This window comes from Homalodisca vitripennis, chromosome 5, assembly GCF_021130785.1.
Source record: "Homalodisca vitripennis isolate AUS2020 chromosome 5, UT_GWSS_2.1, whole genome shotgun sequence".
NCBI lineage: Eukaryota > Metazoa > Arthropoda > Insecta > Hemiptera > Cicadellidae > Homalodisca > Homalodisca vitripennis.
This window is the reverse complement of record NC_060211.1, coordinates 116,595,585-116,620,455: the sequence shown is the minus strand read 5'-3', so window position 1 is coordinate 116,620,455 and position 24,871 is coordinate 116,595,585. Positions and strand designations below refer to the sequence as shown.

The window sequence follows — 24,871 nt, the reverse complement described above, 5'->3', positions numbered from 1 at the left end:
ATTTATTTACACTTTTTCTATTTACAAATACGCTACTTACAATTTCACTCCCGTGAGATCGCAAATTGTCAGTCATTGTAACTACTACACACAATAGCTAAGCACGTAACTACTAACACTACTAATATTTACAACCACAAAATAAAATAATGAAGAAGAATCCAGCATACAATAGTACGATTACACTAAAGCATAAAGAATTAACAACAATAGATTGAGTCAGCTGATAATGTCACGTGACAATTATTACGAAATAAAAATGCATAGACCTTCAAAATAAAAATGATATTCATATTAATTATCTAAAAATATACCAGGGAATAAAAAAACATAAAACTTTAATCATTTGATGTCGTATTTATTTAAGAAAACGACGAATATCAAGGCGGCAATATATTGCCGCCTGGCACTTTTCAGACGCGATCTATGGCGGCAATATATTGCCGCCTGGCCCGGAAAGGGTTAAGCTTCACACATGATAGCTTTAAAACAGAGCATGAATAGGGTATAGCTATATTCATGATGGAATTATGTGAATTATCAAGTGGGTATTGTGGAGACTTCAAGATATATACAGGCGAAGACAAAACATCTGATCTGTCAGCCAGCAAGGTTATAGTTCTACAGCTCTCTGAGCCAATTATGAATAAGGGCCATACAGTATACACAGACAACTGGTACACTTCTCCAAGTCTTTGCAAAAAGTTATTGGCTCAAGGCAACCCTGATATCGGGACTGCACAATGGAATCTTTGCTATCAAATGGCAAGACAAAAAAAAACTATGCACGTTTTATCAACTGTCGATATCGAAATGGCAGATACTAAACAAGTGGTCAGAAAGGGTGAGGTTATTGAAGTAGTAAAACCAAGATACTTCATTGACAACAATAATGGCAAGCTTGGAGCTGATGTACAGGATCAGCAACTTGTCTCTTTTCCCGTAATGAGAAAGACCATGAAGACTTACAAAAAAGCTGTTATTTTACTTCTTACATCAAATTGTTTTCAACAGTTTTTCTTTTTACAGAAAACTGCACAACAAAAAACCCCCCTTACGGAGGTTATAAGTAATATGATTGAAGAAATTTTGCATAATGTCACTCTACCATCTTTATTTTTACCATCGTAAACTAGTCCTGGAAGACCGTCACAAGATAACCCTCTTCATCTTCAGAGCAAGGCATGGGTTCACCTCCCAATGCAGATTCCTGCCACACCAAAGAAGAAATTTCCAAATCGTAATTGCAAGGTCTGTTATAACAAAAATATCAGATCAGAAGTCTGTTGGATGTGTAAAAAAGTGTAAGGTTGCCCTTCATCTAGAGGGCTGTTTAGAATACTATCACACAAAACCGTACTGCTACGTTTAGGACCAAAACCATGTATATAGGATAGTGTAAATAGTTTTTAACACGCTTTTACAAGCTTCAGTTGTATCGATGTACCTATGTATGTAACGGAATCTTTGAGCATAATTTTCACCAATTTTCAGAAGTCTGATTAATTTGAAACTTTGCATACGTATCAAGGACCGATGACAATGCAATAACTTGATCATAGTTTTCCATTATCCTTATAAGGACCGCCAGGATTAATAAATTCTTTTATAGATCCTCTGTAGTGGAGTAAAAAAGATAGAGCTAGCACGCGATCTGCGCTAACCCAGCGTTCAAGTCTCCATTCAATCTGCGCTAACCTAGCGTTCAAGTCTCCATTCATCTCTATATTCTCGGATGTGCTTGACTCTCTTAATATAGTAATATTATAGTAGTTATCCAGTCTCTGCCATTTCCAGTGGTTTCCTTGACAGCCAGATCTCTAAGTACACGATCCATGCATGTTCTTTGTTTAGTATACATTACATAATACTAATTTGAGTTGTTGCTTTAGAGAAACATACATAGTATTTTTATCAGACAAAGCCTTTAGTGTTTTTTAACTAATTCCATTTCAACAATATTCCAAATTTTTCTTGCATTTTCAATTTTATTTACTATAAAATAAAGTTGAACAAATACAGTTTAGTTATTTTACACGTTACCACAAGCTGTGAAAAACCTCAAGGGAGCTGCCTTGAAAAGATGTCTTCACAACTTCCTGGTGGACCACCCAATATACACCATCGAAGAATTCACAGAAGTAAACAAGGAAGATTGGAGGCTCTGACATCTTGTATTGATTATTTATTAATATCAATTATGTAATTTGTTAACATTGTGACTCTATTACTGTTCTTGAAGAATATGTTAATAAAGAAATATGACTATGACTATGACTATGACTATGACTAAGATGTATAGCTAATAAATTAAATAATAAATGTACCAAAATATGGGTATATTCAAGTCTTTTACTACATTTCATAAGTCTCCTCTCAAAGATAATTACCGATAGAATGATTGTAATATTTAATATATCAAGCACCCCACGCTTTTTACTCTGAATTAATTTATTCTGTTAATAACTTAAATTTAATTATAATTTTATTTTGAGGTGATTGACTATGAATGACTGTTTTGCCTTCTACTACCATAATATAAACTCTTTGTAATTAAAAATTATTTTCTATTTTTTAGTTTGGTTAACTATAAAAGCATGTTTTTTAAGTTTTTTAAACTATTATTTATTTTATATATAAGTTGTGTGAGAGTGTGTTATTGAGTTTCCCTTCTAAAACTGAAACTAAAGGTCTCATGTGATTTTGGTAAGTAAAATTTTATTTTATTATATTTCTGTTTTAAAATTTTCTATAAACTTTTTGTAGCCTACAATCGAATAATTAAATTAAGTCTTTAATCCTTACATATGGTTAGAATATAGTAACTACGCAATAACATAACATTTAAATTGTTTTAGAAGTTTGCTGGTTATTTGGCTGCAAAATAAAATTTGTTTACACATGTTACATAAAATTTAAAAAATAAAGGTAAATGAATGAAATAAAATTTTCCATGTTAAGAATTAAACTATCTATAAAGCTACACCAAATACAAAGGCTTACACCTGTGTTTTGTACTAAACAAATTCTTGCTTTCAACATTAACAAAAAATTAAATTTTTAAAAACTATTCAGGAATAGTTGTATACTTCAGATGCTTATAAAATACATTACATTAAAGCTAGTTTTATTAGCTAAAAACAAAAGTTCAGTCAACTAAATAGCAATAAAATTCCATTTTTTGTGATAGTTTTGCTATACCCGTGCATTATTGAGATATTTAACTGGATTTGTACAAGGAGGTTGGTGTAGAAATATTGAGTGGCTAATGGGTTAATCTATATATATAAAAATGAATGTTTGTATGTTTGTCCTTTATGGAATCGTGAACTATTGGACCGATCATGATGAAAATTTGTACGTATATGTATTTTTCCACGGAGAAGGTTTATAAGCTATGCCCATCCCTTTCCCGATTCAGGATTCCGCCCCACTGGTTACAGAAATACCCATAAGAAATGCATTGCAGCAAACATATGTTAACGTCTTTTCAAAATTTTTAATCAGCTGTTCTTTGTAAACATATATTACACTTATAGTTTTAAAGCATAGAGTAAGCTTAAGAGAAACGACAAATTTTGTTTAAACTGTTTTTGCAATCACTGTTAAACATAGACTTTACTATCCAGATAATACAATTCAAATTTGACGTAAAAATTCACCTTTAACTGCAATATTTATTTAATATAAACCATGCTCATGCTTGATCAGAAGAGTAATGCAGATATCATAATTACTATCTTACGTTGGCTACAAATATAAAGAATGTTATAAAATCAACCTTAGTTGTTTTTTTTTACAGAAGTATGGTTCTCAAAACTCCGTGTGTACATATTCTCTCGATCGAGACAACAAAGCAAGCTCAATCGTGGCATCGGAGATATAACTAATTTAATCTAAAATTTATTATAGTAAAAAAAAAAATTTACTAAGTAATATAAGGACTTCGGTTCTTAAGATTTGCGTGCGAAGCCGTGGGTAACAGCTAGATAGAGGCAGGAATATGGTACATACCTTCATAATACGCCCAAGAGGCTCACGATGGAACGACTATCAATTATCTCAGCAATGTTTAGAATGTGATAGAAAAAGAATAAGTGAATATAGTGTACTGTTTTCAACGGGAAATTGCGTGCGAAGCCGCGGGCAACTTTTGCAAAAAATTATTGAAATGCGCAGCAAAGCGCGCCGGGCCCGCTAGTAAGATATAAAATATAAAAGAAAAACATTAATTGAGGCAGCTGATTTGAAAAAGATTCAGCCAATTAATTAAGACTAATATATTTGTCAATATATAAAAATTTGTTCTTGATTGAATGGTAATCAACTGCTATGACAATGGAATAAGCAGTGCAGTAGCTGGTTGTATTGCTATGGTACAGTGGCCAAGCGACAGGTGGCCAAGCAAATGTGTGTTAACTCATTTACATCAAAGTTGAATATCTATTACATTGTGAATTGGCAATTTTATTTGAGATAACTTCACTGTGACTGTAGTTAGTCAGCCATTTCACCTTTTTTCAGTTCCCTAAACATATGTAGAACAAAATATCTGTATCTATCTTAAGATAAGCACTAGTGTCATAAAGAGAAGGAATGGCTATTATTCAGGCAATCTGTCTAGTTCAGCTGGTATTAAATCACAAAGAAGGTACCTTTGAACCTCATTCGATCGATGGTACGATTGGCCAAACGTAGGAGCAGAGTGTCTGTAATGTTGGGAGCCCGCAGAGCTGAAGTGTAGGCTGCTATGGCTTCCACCAACAGCTGGTTGCTGCGACGAGCCTCGGCCATCGAGTCCAGAGCTCGCGCCTTGCCATACAGGGCACGGGGCGACAGGGGGAAGGTGGATACAAGGGCAGAGAACTTGGACAAAGCTGAGCTAGGGTTCTAGTCACACAAACACACAAATGTCACACACAGTTAAATAAATAAAAATTAGTGTCAATATTGGATTATGGGCCAATTGTTGTGTTTAAGTTGTTATTGTGGGTGCAGTAGCAAGCAATTGATGCACACAATCTCAATATGACACTAAATGCAATGAATATCACCAGGCAGCTTTTACTCAGTCTAGTACTTTTACAGTAATTTTATTTACTGACAGCCAAACATGTCTCAAACATTATTAGAACAATGAGGAAAAGTAGCACAAATTCTGTCATTTTTAAGACTTGTTAGTGTCACACAAGATATGAATTTGTTAGTAAATGGATATTAGAATCGAAAAACTAAGCCTTCAGATAGCTGAAAGTTTCTTTAAGCGTATAAAATAATCATATTAAATAGAACATAAATATTAGCAAACAATTTAGAACAGTTTACAGTTAAACTAACTATGAGAGGTTGTTAATATCTAGAATTCATTACCTCATTTTTTTACAAATGCCATGCAATTATTTACAAAATTATAGGACTAAAATAGGTAGGGAAATTAAAGAATTCTAGGCTGGGTAATCCTAAAAAATAAGAAAAATGGGTTCAAATATCAGTAAGGTTTCGAAAAAACATTACTTGAGAGTAATAATTTTGAATCATTGCCTAAAAGTTTTATTCAGTTCCAGAGCATTAGGTAATTACTTCTACTACAGCTACATTTGTCTTCAATTAAATGTTTTAGGAGATCAAAATTTTCATTTCATAACACTTTTTATCTATCCTTTTCATTTTTTATATTGATGAAAATATTGTGCCAAATGAACTGTTAATCTAAACACATGGATATATGAGCATGAGTAAGCATAATGTTTATAGTGTAATTTGTGTTATAACTTACTCAAAATTCTCTTGTGAAAGCTAAAACAATAAAAACAACATTAATTTTACAAATTTTGCTCCTTATTAACATACTTAAATAATTAAATAATATGGCAACCGTACTGTGGCAAAAATTGTATAATAAATTTTAAAAGATAATGAAAACATTTGTTACGAACAGTAATTTATAATAACAATCAGACTATTTCATAAAAATATATACAAATAGCAAACACTGTGTAATACATCTCTGCAGTTACAAGACTACACTTAACAACTGATAAAAAATTCCAATTAAACATAAAACAAGTAATAGAACCATTCCAACTTGTGTCAAACTGGTGTTCTTACTGATCGTAGTTTTAGAGAGATTTTAAAATGTCAACCAATCTATTGTATACTTAATTGGAGAACATAAATTTTTAGTAATTTATGTAAAATTCTGGAATTGCTTGATTTGGATGATTTTACTACAAATTAAATACATATTTAACAACACTATAATGATTCTGATATAAGATTAGTAATCATATTTTACTAAACATCTAAAAAAATAAACCATTGATACTGTCTTTAATTAACAGCAAATAAAAATCATTGTATTTGTAGGATATTTGAGGATTAATATTAAACCCTTTGAGTACCAAGGTGACAATCCGCTGCCACCAGAATTCTGTGCAATAAATGCCATGGGGTCATCTGTTATCTCCACATATTTTCAGAGTTATTACGTTCAATAATGTTTTTATTGATGACATACACTCTCAGTGGTTTTTTTTTTTACATTGTCTGACGTTAATTTTATATCCATGATTGTGAAAATAAATTTCGGCTGTGTAAATAATCAGTTGTTCATTTAGTTAGCATTTCTTAGCATTTTTCTCTTGGTCAGTGCCAGTGAATTTTTTGAGGGGATGTTGATTTAATTTTTTTTACCATAACTGTTTTATATTTTTGGTATAAATAATTAGTTTAGTCAGGATTAGTGATTTGTTTAATGTTTTGTACATGCTTATATTTAATATTGTTATAAAATATCTTTGTTCTAGTGAAGTTGAGAGATAACTTGAAGCTGAGTTTTCAGCAAGCGGTAAGTTTTCACCTTTACAAACAGTTTTTAAAGTAAGTATTTCACCAAATGTTTTATAATTTTTATTTGTGCTTGTTACATTATATTGATTCTTGAAAAACGTAATTCCTACGGTACAAATATTTTTAGTTTACAAGAAAAAAATATTATTTACCTATCTTTTAAGTTTTTGTTGTTATACTTGATTTGTGATTTTCTTATGTTTCATAAACAGAGTGCACTCACAATTCCTGATTCAGAAGTGGCAACGTCTCTCTACATCTTTTAGGGATCTTCCTAGTCCATGTAATAAATTAACATATTTATAGTATAGTTCCTGTAAAAGATGTCTGTGTTCTCACAATTCCTGATTCAGAAGTGGCAACGTCTCTCTACATCTTTTAGGGATCTTCCTAGTCCATGTAATAAATTAACATATTTATAGTTTAGTTCCTGTAAAAGATGTCTGTGTTCTCACTATTCCTGATTTAGAAGTGGCAACGTCTCTCTACATCTTTTAGGGATCTTCCTAGTCCATGTAATAAATTAACATATTTATAGTATAGTTCCTGTAAAAGATGTCTGTGTTCTCACTATTCCTGATTTAGAAGTGGCAACGTCTCTCTACATCTTTTAGGGATCTTCCTAGTTCATGTAATAAATTAACATATTTATAGTTTAGTTCCTGTAAAAGATGTCTGTGTTCTCACAATTCCTGATTTAGAAGTGGCAACGTCTCTCTACATCTTTTAGGGATCTTCCTAGTCCATGTAATAAATTAACATATTTATAGTATAGTTCCTGTAAAAGATGTATGTGTTCTCACAATTCCTGATTCAGAAGTGGCAACGTCTCTCTACATCTTTTAGGGATCTTCCTAGTCCATGTAATAAATTAACATATTTATATAGTATAGTTCCTGTAAAAGATGTCTGTGTTCTTACTATTCCTGATTCGGAATTGTCTGCGTAAAGAAAATCTACTCAGCAAATTTCACAGAAATTATCATAAAACAGTATATTTTACAATAACAAAAAAAATATAATAAAAAGACAAGAATTAACAACACATAATAACAGTACTAAATCCACTGACTACTTATTAAATAAAAATGGAAGGCAGCAGTAGGCTGTGTTCACAAGATTATATTTATAGACTGTAAACTGTAAAATACAAGGTCACGATGCCACATTAAGCTAGGGCTAACCAAGATCACTCCATTTCACTAGTGGAGTCAATCTTAAATTAACCAGTATCTGACGGGACTCACGAAAACATTGTCTCAACCTATGTGAACAATGATAAAGACGAGAATATAAGTTTTGTAGAGTAGGACAGAAATCAAGTACTGATGATGATAAAGATCTAATTGACTAATTAAAAAGTAACTTTAGGTTTGAGTTACTATTTCCTTTCAATTTACTTTTTGCAAAAGGATTAAAACTCACCCCATCCTCCAGGTATCGGTCAGCCTCATCTAATTCCTCTCGGATCTCCCAATCCGCCTCATTCGTTATGTCTGCATTTTCGTATGACTCCAACTATAAATAACACTGTTAATATAAGATCTTTGGATAGTATAATTAAAGGTTTATTTCACTACACTTTGATGGTATATTTTTTGACTCCAATTAAACTTTGAACATAAGTACTATTTTACAACTGAAATTTTATTAGGTTTCTATGTTTCATTATTTTTAAAACTGTGAGGCAATTTTGTATGAAGAATTAGATGAGGTTTAATGGAATATTGTCCAAATCCTTAAAAAGATAAATCAAGAAGCAATGTAAGTCAGGAACGTCATTATTTTTAAGTAAATTAGCCCTTTGACATATTGTATTTATTTTACTTTATTTATCACCTCCTGCACGACTTAATTGGGCAATTTTAGCTGGATTCTGTATTATGTATATAATTTGGTGCTAAGATATAATATTATTTACATTATATTGTGAATTACTTCCGATATCAAAGGTCTTTTATTTTTACAAGTACAAATACACAAAAAACCGTCTTTTTACTTTCACTTACAAATAATATGAATTCCTCTTCAACATCATAATCTTAGAATGTGCATGTCATAATAGGTACAGGTCTAGGCTTGTTTCAATTTCTAGGAATAGAATCGTCACCTAGTCTATATTCATTGCATCTCCACCATTTATTAATAGCAACTTCAATTTGATCAACTTTTTCATCTAGACCTAGATAGATTTTTGAACTCTTTTTTGAGTTCAATAAATTTCATATTTATTGTCAGTATCTACTGAACTATTACAATCTATAAAACAGTCAATAATACTGTCTCTGATATTATTTGTTTGGCAATACTGTAGAACAATGCAAACGAATTATGTTTGGTCTAATCAAGATAAATAGATAAACATATCAGGCCTGCCTGTGTGTATTGAACAACACTGGCTACACAATGTACACATGACTGTCACAATTTAATAACTGGCTAGCTGGATCACACTACATCAACAGCTCCCAGCTGGATCATGACAAAGGCTGATGAAATATATTGATTTTACTTTATCAGTATCATTTTGGTGCAAAAACTGACTGCTCATTTAATTCAGGACAAATTAGTATACAATTCAAATGTTTGAAACAAGAAATTAAATAGAAAATGTAGCAGTTTCTATTGGATGTCACGGGACATATAGAGTACGTCAAAACACATACAAAGCGGACACTGGCAGATGTACTATGTTAAAATTCATCATCAATGGGGTAATCGAGGCATCATACATTAAATCTGTGGACCAACCGATCACTCAACCATCAGTTGAAATTAGACCGATTTGGTTGTTAATTTTGAAAAATAGACTAACAAGGAAACCTAAAGAATACAAAGATTTAGAGATTTATAATAAACCTATGCGTAGTCACAGTTTGGTTTTGAAAAATCATCTAGAATGAAAAAATAATAAAAAGGCTCATCCCGTTTCTTGTTTTGCAGCTATCTTGTTTCTGCCATGACGATCACTATTTATTATTGGCCTCTGGTAAGTTGTGACTGGTTGATCGTTCACTGCAGACCTTTTGTGACTTGTATTTTTTTGGCTAAGTTTTAATAATTAGTTTTTGTTTTTAATAAGTGCATGTTTTTAAGAATAGTGTGCTTGGAGTTAACAAACAACGTGTTTGTTGTAATTTGTGACTTATGTGTGTCGTAACGCTCAAGTATGATTTGTTCATTTTTAATTTAGACTGTAGTTAAGTATTAGGTTAGTTTATCCACTTGAGGAAGAAATTAGATTGCAGATCTTGAAACGTAGTGTTACTGATTTCTTAAATGATAAAAAACAGTTAAGAGTTTCTGAATTATATTCGATCCCAAGACCATTGACTGAAATATTTTGCAAGTAAATATTACTGTTAATGTAATGGAACTTTCATATGTTGGAACAATCTTTCACATAAATTTCTAATGTTGGTAAACCTGCTAATTATCTTTACTTATCTTTTTTTTAGATACCTGAAAAACATAACTAATTATTTAGTTATGTCCATATAAAATAAAATATTTACCTTTTCTTCATGTTCATTCACATTTTCCCTGGGTTCAAAAATGTCTTCATTTACAAAATCTTGATTGCTTTGTCCTTCCTGTAAATAAATGTTTGCTTATTACTTTAAATTCACAACTACTCAACTGTTCATGAGCTTACTCAGTACTAATAATATTAATTAAACAGTACAATTACATTCCTGTAAGGTATTTGGATAAGTACCGTTGTTAACCTTTGGAAACAGACATATATTTTTGAATCTATCATAAATTACACTATGTAAAAACACCTATTCAGAACATAAAAATACTAAATCCATAACATTTGCCTACTGACTAAGTATGAAATTAACTAGTTAATTTCTAAGGATGAAATACTGCAAGCTAATAGTTATTTTAAACATTTTTAACCTCCATAATTATATTTTTTTTTCAAGTTTAAAAACTCATAAAACAGAATGCTCTAGACAACTATACACTAGCTTGTACAACAAAAACTTTAATTCAAAATGTTTCTCCATAAAAATCAACCCAAAAAACTCACTTAAGTTTTGTTATTGAATGTTCCACAAAAAATTCAGATCATTTTGTTATCAATGTTTCATACAAATGCTCAACTATACATATATCTCATAGCCCATAATTTGAATGGTCTGTTCTACGTAATCAGGTAAACATTAAACTATCTCTGTAAGTTTCTAAGTAGCTATTGTTTGTTATATTTGTTGTGTGTGTCAGGGATTGTGTGTTTTATGGATAATACAAGTAAATGTAAAAGTATATTTTCATTACAAGCGCTTTAGAGCAATACCTCAATAACCATGTCTTTAAAAATAAAATTATGTTAAACCAATAAAATTATGATTTTTCAGAATCAAATTCTTAGAATTACTATTTAACTTTCTTAAACACGAAGTTTAATTGTTTCTTTCATCAAAGTAAATGTCTTAAAACCAACACAACTGAGATTAAAATGTAATTCTAAATCATATAATTAACCTTTTCGCCGCGTAAATCGACAATAGTCGACTCACCATTTTTTCCGTTCGCCCGCGTAAATCGACCTTCAGTCCACGGCAGCGGAAAAACTTCTCCGTTGGCTGTGTAAGTCGACTATAGTCCCAAGTGAGTAAACGCCATATTCACTGCCTTCTGTAAAGTGCTGCAGCCGCGCGCCAAATATTTGAACTCGACTAGTCACATGACGATGACGGCAGTTGTTCAGGATCGCGTCTGCTGCTTTTGCCGTGTTTACTAACATTCAACATTGGTTATGTTTGGTTATTTTGTTATGAGTTATTGTATTCATATTGTTTAGTTTTTTATTGCTTAATATTTTAATGCAAGTAAGTGTTTTAACATTAAACATTAAAAAGTGTTGTGTTACTGTAGTGAATATCTTACAACAAAAAGGCTGTGATTGTTAGGTATGTAGGCTAGTCAGGGACAATAGTTTTTACAAATTTCTTGCCTGTTGAGGTTATCCTGTTTAATAATGGAACAAATAACCCGATGATGAGATTAATGAATATTTGAATCATGGTAATGAGGACTCAGATTTTTGAAAATAGGTGATAACAATGTAGACTATTCTTCTGAAAGTGATATAGATGATCCATTAGATGGAAAATAGCCCTAGAGCATCTAGGCCTAAATGCAACAAAACAATGCCTTGTGGGATGAAATTCAAATAGGTTCTAACATAGTATTAGACAAAATACCTAAATTTACACTTTGTGATACACCTAAGGTCAAATTTGAAAACCTAACTCCAACTGAATCATTTCATAAATTCTTTCCTGAAGCAATCTATAAATATGTAGCTGAACAGCACAAATATTTATTCTTTACAATGTTGTGATGTCACAACTGACATTCCCAAACGTTCTAGACTACATCAACTAAAAGAAAATTGATGAAAGGGGACATGAAAGCTTTTGTAGCAACGCAAATTTCAATGGGACTCATTCATAAGCCAAACGAAGAATCATATTTTTCAAGACGGCTTTTGGCTGACAAAAACTCCGGCATTTTCCAAAATATTTTCTAGAAGACCAATATCAACTAATCAAGTCTTTTTTGCATTTCAATGATAATAGCAATCAAGTGTCAAAGGGTAATCCTGGGTATGATCCTCTGTTCAAAATAAGGCCCTTGATAGATTTTGTTTCTAAAAACATATCTAGACAACTATGATCCTGGAGAAGCACTTTCTATAGATGAAAGTATGATTAAATTTTAAAGTAGGCTATCCTTCAAACAATATCTCCCAAGCAAGCCATCAACAAAATGGGGAATCAAGGTAATGGTCGCTCTGTGACTCTTCAAATGGATTTCTATTGAGATTCAAGGTGTATACTGGGAAAGAAACCGATAGTAAAGATGAGGGCCTGGGTAGTAGAGTTGTAAAAGATTTGTTACTAGGTTTTGAATCTACTAACAGAATCATATACATGGACAATTTGTACTCTAGTGTTGATTTATTCAACGACCTGAGGTTGAGTGGGTTGGAAGCATGTGGTACGGTGAGAGCAAACCGAAAAAATTTGCCTGTACAAATGAAAAATTTGAAGAAAAAGAAGGTGACTTCCCAACAACATGGATTAGAGAATCTAAGGATATGATAGCATGTTTCCTGGCAAGAGATACAGGAAAAGTAAACATGCTCTCTCTACTGTAGGTGACACTGGAGTAAAATTAATTGAAGTCAGATCAAAGACAGGCAGACGAGAAGTCACAAAGCCCAATATTCAAGTACTGTACAACAAAAATATGGGTGGAGTAGACTTATTTTGACAAGTTTTGTTCTACGTATCCTTACGGCCATAAATCAATGAAATGGTATCACCCCCTATGGCATTTTGTCATTGAAATTGGATTGATAAATGGCTGCATAGCTTATAATATGCAAAATGTGTGTAAGATCTCTAACCCACAAAAAAGTTTCGAGAACAGGTTATTGACGGGTTACTAAGCGCATGGCAACCTAGAACTGCAATCCGACGGGTCCAAACGGTCGAAAATTGAGCAACCCTCTTGATGACAGACTATCAGGGAAAATCCATTTTATCAGCCAATATGGAGATAAAAAACCACAAACCTAAACTGTGCTGTCTGTAGTATCCTACCATCAAGCTGCACCAAAAAAGGGAAAGGCACGTGTAAAAGAAAGCAAACATCATATTTTTGTAAAACTTTGCCAGGATGAGCCACCCTGTGCATAGTTCCTTGTTTTGAAGTTTATCACTCTGTAAAGATTTATAAGAAAAACTTGCAATTGCTAAAAACCAAGAGAATCTTGTAAGGCTATAAGAGGATGTTTGCATATTGGACAAAAGTTTTGCATTTTTATTTTTTTATGTTTAGGCCTACTAACTTGTATTTATTGTGACTTATTTACTTGAAATGATTAAAAAAGTAAATTGAAGAATGAGTAGTTTTAACTTTGTGTAAATAACTCTAAATGTATAAAAGTGAGTGTTGTGAAACATGGACTCCCTGCTACTTCTGCGCCTCGTGCGAATCACCACATTTTCAGCTTTACTGGTAAATTATATTATTATGTACAAATTACTTGTTACACAATATCATATATGAGTATATGTACAATTAAACTATGATATAAAGTTCATTCAGACTACACATCAACGTATAAAATTTAATTTTCTTTTACAATTTTTTTGATAAATTAACTAAAAAAACATTTATTATTCATCATAAAAAATTTTAATTTTGCATTTTTTTCTTACTAAACCATGTGTATAACATCTCAAGGAACCAAAATAATAATGTTTAATAATTGTAGAAAAAAAAAATTTTTTTTGTCAAAAAATGTAAATCTTGGAACAGTGTTGGTATATTTAATTCGCGGCGAAAAGGTTAACAAAATGGTGTCTAATTAATCTTCACATTTAAATACCCACAGTATATATTGCACACCAAATGAAATAATTGAAAGATTTCATAGTTTTTATTATTTTTTATAGTTAATAAACAACACTAATATTATATTAACCCATTAATATGCTATGATGAGTCAAGATTTAGTACAGTGGAACCTGGCTAATTCGAACTTCTATAATTCGAAATCTTCTTTAATTCGAATGTTTATATTGGCCCCTAGCATTTTCTATATAAGTAATGCAAAAATATTGTGGTTAGTTCGAAGTTTATTTTGGATAATTCAAACTTTTTATTCGAACCCGTGAAAAGACGCTGCACTCTTTCTAATCGCAAGGCCATTGGACACAGATCTAGCCACCCTCCCGCCCGGCCGGCTGGCTCGGCCCTATCCTTCCACGCCTATTGTTTTGTAGACGTGACTTCGGTTGTCCAGCCTATGGACCAGGGGATCATAAAAAAATCTAAAACAGTTTTACAGACGTTTATTGGTTGAGTACATACTGACTGAATATAGCGACGCCCTAAAAATCAAGTTAGACATTCTTCAAGCCTCTCGCATGTGCAAGAAAGCTTGGGACAAAGTAACGCCCGAAACGATCAAACATTGCTTTAAAAAAGCTGGTTTTGTAAAAAAGGAGGACGACGGCAAAAAAGCCAACGACATTATAGCGGAAGCGGTACCTTCAGTTGACGGCTGGGAGGACGTCATTACTGACCCTACCATCTCGTTTGAAGATTTTGTCAATGTGGATGAAGATGTTGCAGTATGTGGTGAGATAACAGACGCGGAGACCATCGCTTAAGTGCTCAACAATAAACAAGATGGCGACATGGCATCGGGTGATGAAGACGGCGAGTCATCAGTTGGGGCGGAAATAAACGTTCCGAGTGGGGCCAAAGCAGCACATCACATCATGGAACTTAGACGTATTTTTGAAAGTAAAAATGACGTAAGTGAGTCTATTTTCAATTCATTGAATATGGCAGAATCTTTTGTCACTTCCGAAAGACTTAACTTTAGAAAACAAGTGAAGATTTCCGACTTCTTTCGAAAAAATTAAATAATATTGTACTGCATAATGTTCCTTATCACAATTCAACTTATTTTCTTTTATTCAAAAACAAATAATGCAATTGTGTATTTTTTAGATAATTCATGATTCAATTTTGCACTGTTTTACCATACTTTGCTTGGTAGAAATGCACAGAAAAACATACATTTACAACCATTCATGTTATTTTCAATAAAGGTTTTCAGCAAAGATGTGAAGTGCCATTATTTCAAGCCTTTAATTCTAAACTTTTTTTATTCGAATTTTTTTATTGGTCCCTTGAGATTCGAATTATCCAAGTTCCACTGTACTATAAACACACTGTGTCGAGACAGTCTCTTCACGACACTCGGGACCTCAAAAACTTGTTATATTTTAATGCAGCTATCCATACTGCAAAATCATTATTAAAAAACCTAATACATTAATTAGAACAGAATACGTAATATGGAGTTGTCATTAAATGATTTTGGAAAATACATCCATCAAACCGCAGCCAGTTTTAGAAAATTGCCATTGCCAGCAACCATTGTAACAGTTCAGTTTGCTGTAAGTAGTGGATTACTTTGTTGTGATTTTATTTTTTTGTTAATGCCAGATTATATTTGGCGTAACACTTGTGTGTTGGTTCCTGATGTTAGGCTGTCCTAGGACTTAATTATAATGTTTTGTTTTACTTTATATGTTGAGTTATTATCCACCAGAGAGAGAAACCAGATTAAAGATCAAATTGTAATGGTTGTTTTTTGTAGCATTCATTAAAAGCAAACATCCTGCATTTTGCTATCGTTGCTTAATCTGTTAAGATTGTTTAAACTCTTACGTCAACTTCAATGGACTTGGGTCCTCCCGTTGCAACTTCCTCACCCTCTGATTCTTCTTCTTCTTCAGTTTCAGAGCCAGTTTGGACTTCCTCTACTTCCTCCGCCAGCAGTTCTGGCCCACTGTCACCTACAAATTGATTTATTAGGCTTAACAATGGATTTTGTTGTGTTTTTAATAATTAAATTTGCTATAGTAAGATTTTTCAAGTTGCATATTAACATTCTCTCATTAAGTATAATTTGAAATTATCTAACAAAATTTTACTCCATAACAACCATGAATTGGCTTACACTACTGCCCTAAACCACCACTGCATTAAATGTAATTTTATTAAAACACATTAAAATTGTAATAAATCCATAGAACTATACCAGATGTTATTTATGGGAAAAAAACAACAGGCATTGCTTTTGGAGTTTTGCAGACTTCTATGATTCTGTCCTTAGATACATGACTTGTTTGTGGTTCAACGTCATCTGAATTAGTTGAAATAAATGATAAATGTTCCAATAAGTGTTCAGTATTTTTATCAAATCAACTCTAAACAAAGAGAACTCACATGTGGAGGACATTCAGTGGAGGACAAGCGCTTTGTAATTTACATACACTGACTCACACACTGATTGTGACATAAACACTGACCTTTGTTCTATTCTCTAAGAATATGTTCAATAAAGATATATTCTATTCTATTCTATTCTACATAAAAGAATACAAAATGATTAAAATTTGCCAAAAATTATCAAAACAAATAGTAAAATTAAGAAAACTTCAATCAAGATTAATGAATGTAGAACTAAAGTGTCCTGCATCTAAAATAAATGAATTACTAAACAAGGATTGTCTTGTTCATAACCAAGAAGTAAACAATCCAACTGTAAAATCACTACAAAATTATTACTCTCTCAGAAAAAAATCAAACCTTTCCTAAAACATTTCTTTTTAGTTAGATTCATTGGATTATACTTACAGTTAATTTCAATGGTAACAGCCCCTAATCAAACATTTATGTATATTCAACTCAGACCATTAATGGATAGGTCTTGTACTTGCATCTTCTGTTAGTTACCGAACTGTACCATATTTTAAATTTTCAATAAGTCATGTAAGTAGTCTGTCACATCAAGCTATATCTTTAGTTTATTTTTACACAATAAGTTTTACTGTTAATTGTGTCATGCTGTATTAAGTCCGCACTGTTCCTATGCATTGCTTCCATATACATTAAGGGCATCACATATTATTTTAGTTATTTGCCCATAAAATGAAAAATGTTCACCTTTAAATATATTTAACAATTCAGTTTAAACAGTATGAAGTTGTAGAGTTATAGCACTTTTTAACTGGCATATTCCAGATTAGTAATAATTCATTGTGGTTCAAATTGATGTTAGTTCCTCCATGAGATGGTACAACCTGAAAATTATCTTGATAATTACCAGTACTTCAATATATATGATATTAAACAGACTCATCACACTATACTTCATATTTTATCTTTATTACAACTCACTCTTCCATTGTCCGAGAGGATCATCTTCTTTCACTTCCTCTTCTTCATCCTCTTCTTCTGTCTCACTTGCTTCAGGTTCACTCTCCGTTGCACCTTCTTCATTTGACTACACAGAAACACAGATTCAGTTGTGACTTTAAAAAGACACATTTATAATGAAATTCACTCATTAAAATTAGTTAACTAAAAGTGTTATAAAACTATGAAAATAGATCAATGATGTTTTAACTGACTGTTCTGCTTACCATCCTATATACTATTTCTAACTTTATCTCTAATTTTCCATCCACTATCCCAACCAACCTACTAACTCTCCTGGTCACCCGCCCACTTATCTTCTGAGTTCAGATCAAATTATTTGCTATTACTAATTAATACCTTCAAGCTTGTTTCTTCAGTTGGTTCTGCTTCGCTTTCTTCAGGAGTCACTTGGCTATATGCTGCTTTTAAGTCTTCATAGGTTTGTTTAACAAAAGTAACCTCATCTATGTCTTCTTCAGCTTCTTCATCCTCATGTTCTCCTTCAGAATACTCAGCCTCTGCTACTGACAGAGAAAAACTTTACTGGTACTTTAAGTAAAACAAGTTTTTTAACACATTACTCTGGACAGGTTAACTCGGAAGCAACTAGAAATTAAGAACTAATGGGGAATTTGCTCACATAACAATGGGTAATGTTACCCTGAGAGTGGGTGATGACTGGAGTTTCCTCTAAAACCTCAGTGGGGAGCAAAGTCTGACGACGCATAACATACGAGGGAGGCACATCAGCACTCTCGGGCACTTCTTCAGTCGCCTGAATTAAATCCACTCCATCTAAAATGAACAAAGTTGTATTATGTATAACTGAATACTATTTATGCAGACATAAGAAGTTAAAACTTAAATTTCAAATCAATAATGATATTTATTAAATAGAAATGTACACACAACAATGTTTAATTACCAAAACAGTATTTTACGAAAATATGATTGTGCTCTACCAAAAAACTGTCCTGTCACCGAGCAGTTTTTACCAATGCCAGCTAAAACAGATTCAATATACCAAGCCAAAACATAGCAAAATGCTAGAATGCAGCAGCACGTAAAATGTCCTATTATTAAAACTTCACACCACTATCTCATTTGATTTCTTTATTACATATGCACATGCTATATAAAACACACATGTGCATGTGCACGCACGCACGCGCGCGCACACACACACACACACACACACACACACACACACACACGGTGATAATATAACCACACTAGCAGATTTTTTAATGATAGCACATAGAACAAAACAGATAACATATCTACTGCAATGGATTAAACTTTCTGAGAAGTTCAACAATTTTCAGCTTTATTTTTTTCTGTTTGTAGAAATTTAAGATAAAATACTGAAAGAACTTTCAATGAAAATATCAATTAAAAAAATTATAACTATATGGCCTATAAAAATTTGATAATATTGCATAATGTAATCACTGGTATGATACATAGACTTGGCTAATACTGCAGAATGACTGCACCAATCATTTGTCTCTTCACCAATCATTGGTTGTCCATTTCAATTAGCATATAATGTGCAGAAATATTAATCTGTCATATATTCTAGAAGTCTGCATTATACAATGCTGTTATTTATATTAGTCCCTGTCTAATCAACCATTCTTTATTTTGTTTAGTGTTTATATTTCATTGGAACAGATTGTAAATATTAAATAAAAATATACACAAACACGCAAAAACAAAAACCAGTGTATCATTCTGGGAGTTTCTTATTATCAGTCGGAGGGTTAATTAAGTTTACGTACAGTCTTCAGTAAGTCAGCAGATTGTAAGTAAAACTTTTGTTTTGTTACATTAACTAAGAAATTACTTTCTGATTTTGTCATTTTAAATGTCCAAAACCTGTAAAATTTTAATTATTATTGCTTAAATAATATACTTAATTAAGTTAAAACACTTTTTATTTACTATTACCTTATACTGTGCATACAACAACAATACTCAACGTTTTTGAAATAAATTTATTTATTGAAATGATTGCATAACAACTTTACTGTAGCTTCACTATAATGAGTGATCTTGAGTCTCATCAAGCAACCCCTTCCCCCTAAGGGATCTCGTACAGTCAAAGAATTAATTTTATAAAAACAACAGAAAAGTGCGAGATAAAAAATTAGAAAAAAAAAATATACTTGTCACAGTTGTCAGAGTGTGAAAACAGGACTTTCAATCATACGAGTTACAATCAACTGGAAGCACAAGTATACTTTATATAAAAGCGAAAAGGTTTAAAATTGTAATTTTCAAAAATATGAAACAAAATCATAAGTTAATTTCAGTGGAATAACACAGTAGAGCAAAAGTACTTATACAGGATGAAGATGTGATATAAGCACAACGTAATCTTATTCAAATATGCCTCATCTACTCACTATATACAAATTGATTTCACACAAATATTCCTAGTGAGAAAAATCAAAAATATTTAACTATAGCTCTAAGGTTGTAAAACGAACCAAAGTTTTACATCATATATGATCTGCAAGTAATTATATAAAGATCTTATACCATGCTTCAAATCAAATGTTAAGCAATTTCTCACAACACTTTGTTAATACCAAAACAGTTATTAGGTTATTCTCCAAACAACATTCTCTCAGCAAAAAAACTGCATGATTTTTACAAACATAGAATTAGCCTTTAAAACAGAAAACAAACATATTAAGTTGTTTCACACATAAAAATACACACACAGTTGTTTAACTTTATACAAACCGCCTTCACTCCATTTTCGGATAAGAACAACGTGTGCAACAAATACTAGAGCAACTCCCACACCAAATTTCAATGCCACTGAAAAATCATTGACAGTAACATAAACTTATCTAATATACTTAGTACTCACATGGTTCAGACAATTTTAAAATCAAACTACAAACTAACTAGCTTGTGTGTGCTGTATTACAAGTATCCGATACAAAAATAACAGACTAAAATTTAACAAAATTACAAGTGAAACTTTTGTTTTGAAATGAGGAAATGAAATCTATTCATTACTTCGAATTATTTGTTTAGAAGATACTTTTTTGTTAAAGCTTGATTCAGTTCAGTTATTGGGCTACAGATAACAGATCTTTGTAGGGGTCTAATAACTAGGTGTAGAATAATAATGAGAAAATTACTAAGGTGTGATTTCCAGTCTAAAATAAAACCACTATTTCAGTACAACCTCGTTTATCCAGACCTAATTTACCCAAATCTCTAAGTTATCCAGATTGGTTTTATAGAATAGAGGGACTCCCAATAAAAAAAAAAAAACGATGTATTGAATTTTCAGCGTGATTTGTTTTTATGTTAACACGTCATGTTCAACATTTAGAATAACGTGAAAACGATTCTGATATTGAAGAACCGGAAGATATCTTGAGTCACACAGCACATCTGAATGGGCCAAAGGTTTATAGTTAGTATGACACAATGAAATTGGAAATTATGGCCTTCAAAACCCCTGTGTGGTCATACTTCCTGGAAGTACCATAGTTGTACCAAAGTTAAACAAAAGACTGACTAAGTTATTTTCATAAAACAGTAAAAACATTTATTTTTCTTTTGTTTCTTTTATTTATAATGAATTTCTGTAAAGATGAAATAATAAATTAGTTTTACTGTTACAAATATCTTATTATATGTAATATATTGTATTCTTGGATTATCCAGATTCCTGACTATCCGAATAACATCTGGTCCCAATAAATACGGATAAACGAGGTACTAGTAAAAGAAAGAATGCAAAAGCTTCGATAGGCTTTTTATTAATTTTTTAAACTGCTATAAATTTAGGAAGTATTAACTTAAAATACACTATAAATATCAATAACGATACAATAACAACTACAGACATGTGACGAGAGATAGTACAGACATTCATACTGGTGTGTTTTCAAAAATTCCTATAACTTATTACCATGGTGCATGATTTAAGGTAAGTGAAATGAAGGTCTGGTCAAAATTTGAAATACTGTTTCACAAGACAAAATTAACACACTAAGAGATGGCTTTATGGTTTTTGCTCTAATTTTATATGGTCACGCAACTGAACTGACAAACGACAACCAATGGCTATTGGCTATTTAGCTTATGGCTTGGTTTCAATGTATTTTATAATCATTACATCAATAATAATTATATCAATAATGATTATAAAATACATTGCCTCATCCAATGGTTTTAAGATAAATGTAATAGACAAACACAAAAACACAAATGGTAAAAAACGAATGGCAATGATCAAGGAGAATGAAAATGTTTTGTGTTGAGTACAATACTACAACATTCACTCAGAAAAATACTGTTATGATTCAAGTACAAAATTAACCTTTAAAACATCAAATAGAATCCGTAATGTTTTAAACAGAACAGAACTGGTCTATACACGTTACACTGTGGGGAATGTAATAGCATTTACATTGGCCAAACTGGTCAGGCATTTTAAAACTACATAGAATTTGTAGCATTTCTATGTAGGGACCATTCCACATTTAGAAAATTTGTCTTATATTTATCTCAAGACGCAGAGACCTATAGAAATATTCATAAGTCGGTAAGAGAAACAACTGGGAAACCCCTTCCTGTTAAAAAAAGGGTTAATACTTTTAGACACTGCCATTGTAATGCTTTCTGATTTAGACACAGGAGCGGCTCAACCGACCTCCTGACTCTAGTATTTTTGGGCATTTTTAGATTCCAAAGCAAAGACTTTTCATATTTAACTAGGCAAGGTTTAAGTTACCAGCTTTGATGTGATTTACAACCGTATCAAGTAGAAATAAATAAACAAGTTTTCTCAACTGTCTAGAACAAGTTTAAAAGAAAATAGGGTAGAAGTTGTCGAGAGATCTCTAAAAAACAATTAAAGAAATTTTAATTTGAGAGCAAACGTGAAGAGTGAAGATTAAGAGAAGTGTTCTGGGATACGGAGTCCAAGATTATAGGAGAGTTTACAATACGAAATGACATTCTACAACACTCTATTCACCGATGATAAAAAAATAAACCCAGATAGTACTTATAAATTATGACGTGGTCTTGAAGATAAAATTTTAGTTAATTTATTATTATTAATTCAATGTATCCAGTCCAAATTTATAAAGCCAATACAAATTTTGAATTTGAAGATTTAATTTAAAATAAGTTCAATTATTAACTTTGTCACTTGACTTCTATTATTCAGGAGAAATAAATTTTACCCTAATGTTTTCATTCACAAATTTATTTTTCATAGTTCTTTTATATAAATAAAGAAGAAAATTTTTTTATTTTATTGTTAAAATATATTAGTCATGTAAAATAATATTATAAAATATATAGATAACGACCCTGAAAGTACCCTGATGACACTGTCAGGCTGCCGCACTTCACCTAATGGTAGATATGTATCCCACTACTTGTTAATTAATAAATAATAAATAGCTATGTAAATAGGGCTGAGCGGCTATACGGGCATCTGAAGTTGTGGTCTCGCTCACGACTCAAAGGGAAGTGAACGGTTTTGTCTGATCCCGTCATTTGTCTCCACCACCTGTTTACAACTCTGTGAATCAACCAACCCTGAAATTACCCTATATGGGACTCGTTTTTTATATCATTGTTCAGGTCCTTGGTGATGACTCATCAATCAACTACTTAGTGAATTTTATTTTTAGAAATCTTTTGTTTTTATACTTTTTTAATTTATGAAACGTGTTTATTTAATTTACACTACTTAATTGATTATTATTTTTATTTTGCTATAAAAATTAATATATTATATTCATTAATTTTGATCCATTATAGTTAGTTAATTAATAGTCATGGGATGTTTTACAAGTTTTCTTCCTCAACTCTTTATACTATAGTTGATTACATCCTTAACGATGATAATTTTTCACAACAAAAATATTTTGAAAGATAATTATGTTAATTTGTTGTTTAATCTTTATTGATTTGGAAAACAAAACAATCAAATTAAATCACTTTATAATCAAACTTTTTAATAATAAGGCTGTTCTCATCACTTGAATTTTGTTTGCCTTACGTTTAAGTTGTGGCAGTGATTTGAGACAATTAGCTTAATACATGTGTTAATATAATAGGATATTTATATCATTTTATAAATAATTGACTTACCTCCTGTTGTTTCATCTTCTTCTTGTTCTTCAATGTCATCCTCTGATACATGTTCATCCTAAAACAATGAAATATAATTATACTGAACATTTAATAAACACTAAATACATTAATTAGCTCATTGAATAGTTTATTTATTGATTTTAAAAATATTACAATATAAAACAGTTTTTATTTATTTTGGTGGAATCTTTTTTAATATAAACACCAATAAATTAAATAACTACATTATTCTTAGTTTTTGGGCTTGTCGGCCAGTGTCATAACTAGCATTTTTTCAACTATTGTAACTAGAAATTTTTTCATTCAAACCTATTCATACTTGTAAGCTAATGATGTGTAGGAGCTTACATCAAATCCACAGAATTAATTTGAGAATTGAAATTCAAATCTGTCAAGATTGCCTTGTTACTTCATGTTCATGTTCCATCACATTTAAAAAGTTTCTAGGTTAAAAATGCTGCAGTTCAATGGTCTGCATGAATAGTGAAGTGACAAAATCACTTCATTGTAAACAAAATTTACTATTTCACTCCTGTATATTGTATAACACACCTACTACATCAGCAACATAGGTGAGTTCTTTTTTAAATTAGCATTACTGTAGTCTCGTTTGTAGCGGTAGATGGAAAACATTGGAGGTGCCATAGACAACTAAAGTAAGGAAATATGATAATTTTATAAATAACAATATAACTTTAAACTTGTATTTACTATTTTTATGTTCATGCATCAGAGTAAATTTGAAGATTGCCAAAGAATTGCGTTTAAAAAAAATGCTATGCTCAATTTCTTGGTGATAACCTGTCAAATTGTGAGGCACCCAAAAAGATTAAGTACGTGGGTTTCAAGGCTGATTCTCATATACTTAGTTTCTTGGTGATCTGTCAAATTGTGAGATATCCGACAATAAACAATTTTGTGAGACAAAACTAAATTTTCAAAACACAAAACAAAGTTCCAAAACTCAACATTTTCAAAATTCATGTAAGAAATGTTTATACTGCTGCAGATCCAATCTGTATTGAAGCTTCTATCAAAGTATAAGTACAGTTTCTGTCCTCTTCAATCA

At 31.5% G+C, this 24,871-nt stretch overlaps 1 protein-coding gene across 5 annotated transcripts in view; it reads right to left on the bottom strand.

Annotated features, from left to right (window-relative positions):
• LOC124362785 (aspartyl/asparaginyl beta-hydroxylase) overlaps positions 1–24,871 on the bottom strand; it is an 81,579-nt gene that overhangs the window by 16,131 nt on the left and 40,577 nt on the right. For 3 of the 5 annotated variants that reach the window (XM_046817572.1, XM_046817567.1, XM_046817569.1), the window contains 9 exons: positions 23,800–23,857; positions 20,410–20,487; positions 18,319–18,453; positions 18,016–18,182; positions 17,638–17,743; positions 16,123–16,250; positions 10,365–10,442; positions 8,275–8,367; positions 4,656–4,890 (listed from right to left, as the gene is read on the bottom strand). In XM_046817572.1, the coding sequence (XP_046673528.1) occupies positions 4,656–4,890; positions 8,275–8,367; positions 10,365–10,442; positions 16,123–16,250; positions 17,638–17,743; positions 18,016–18,182; positions 18,319–18,453; positions 20,410–20,487; positions 23,800–23,857 (1,078 nt within the window). The remainder of the gene's footprint in view (positions 1–4,655; positions 4,891–8,274; positions 8,368–10,364; positions 10,443–16,122; positions 16,251–17,637; positions 17,744–18,015; positions 18,183–18,318; positions 18,454–20,409; positions 20,488–23,799; positions 23,858–24,871) is intronic. The other 2 variants (XM_046817568.1, XM_046817570.1) reach the window with 2 other exon arrangements.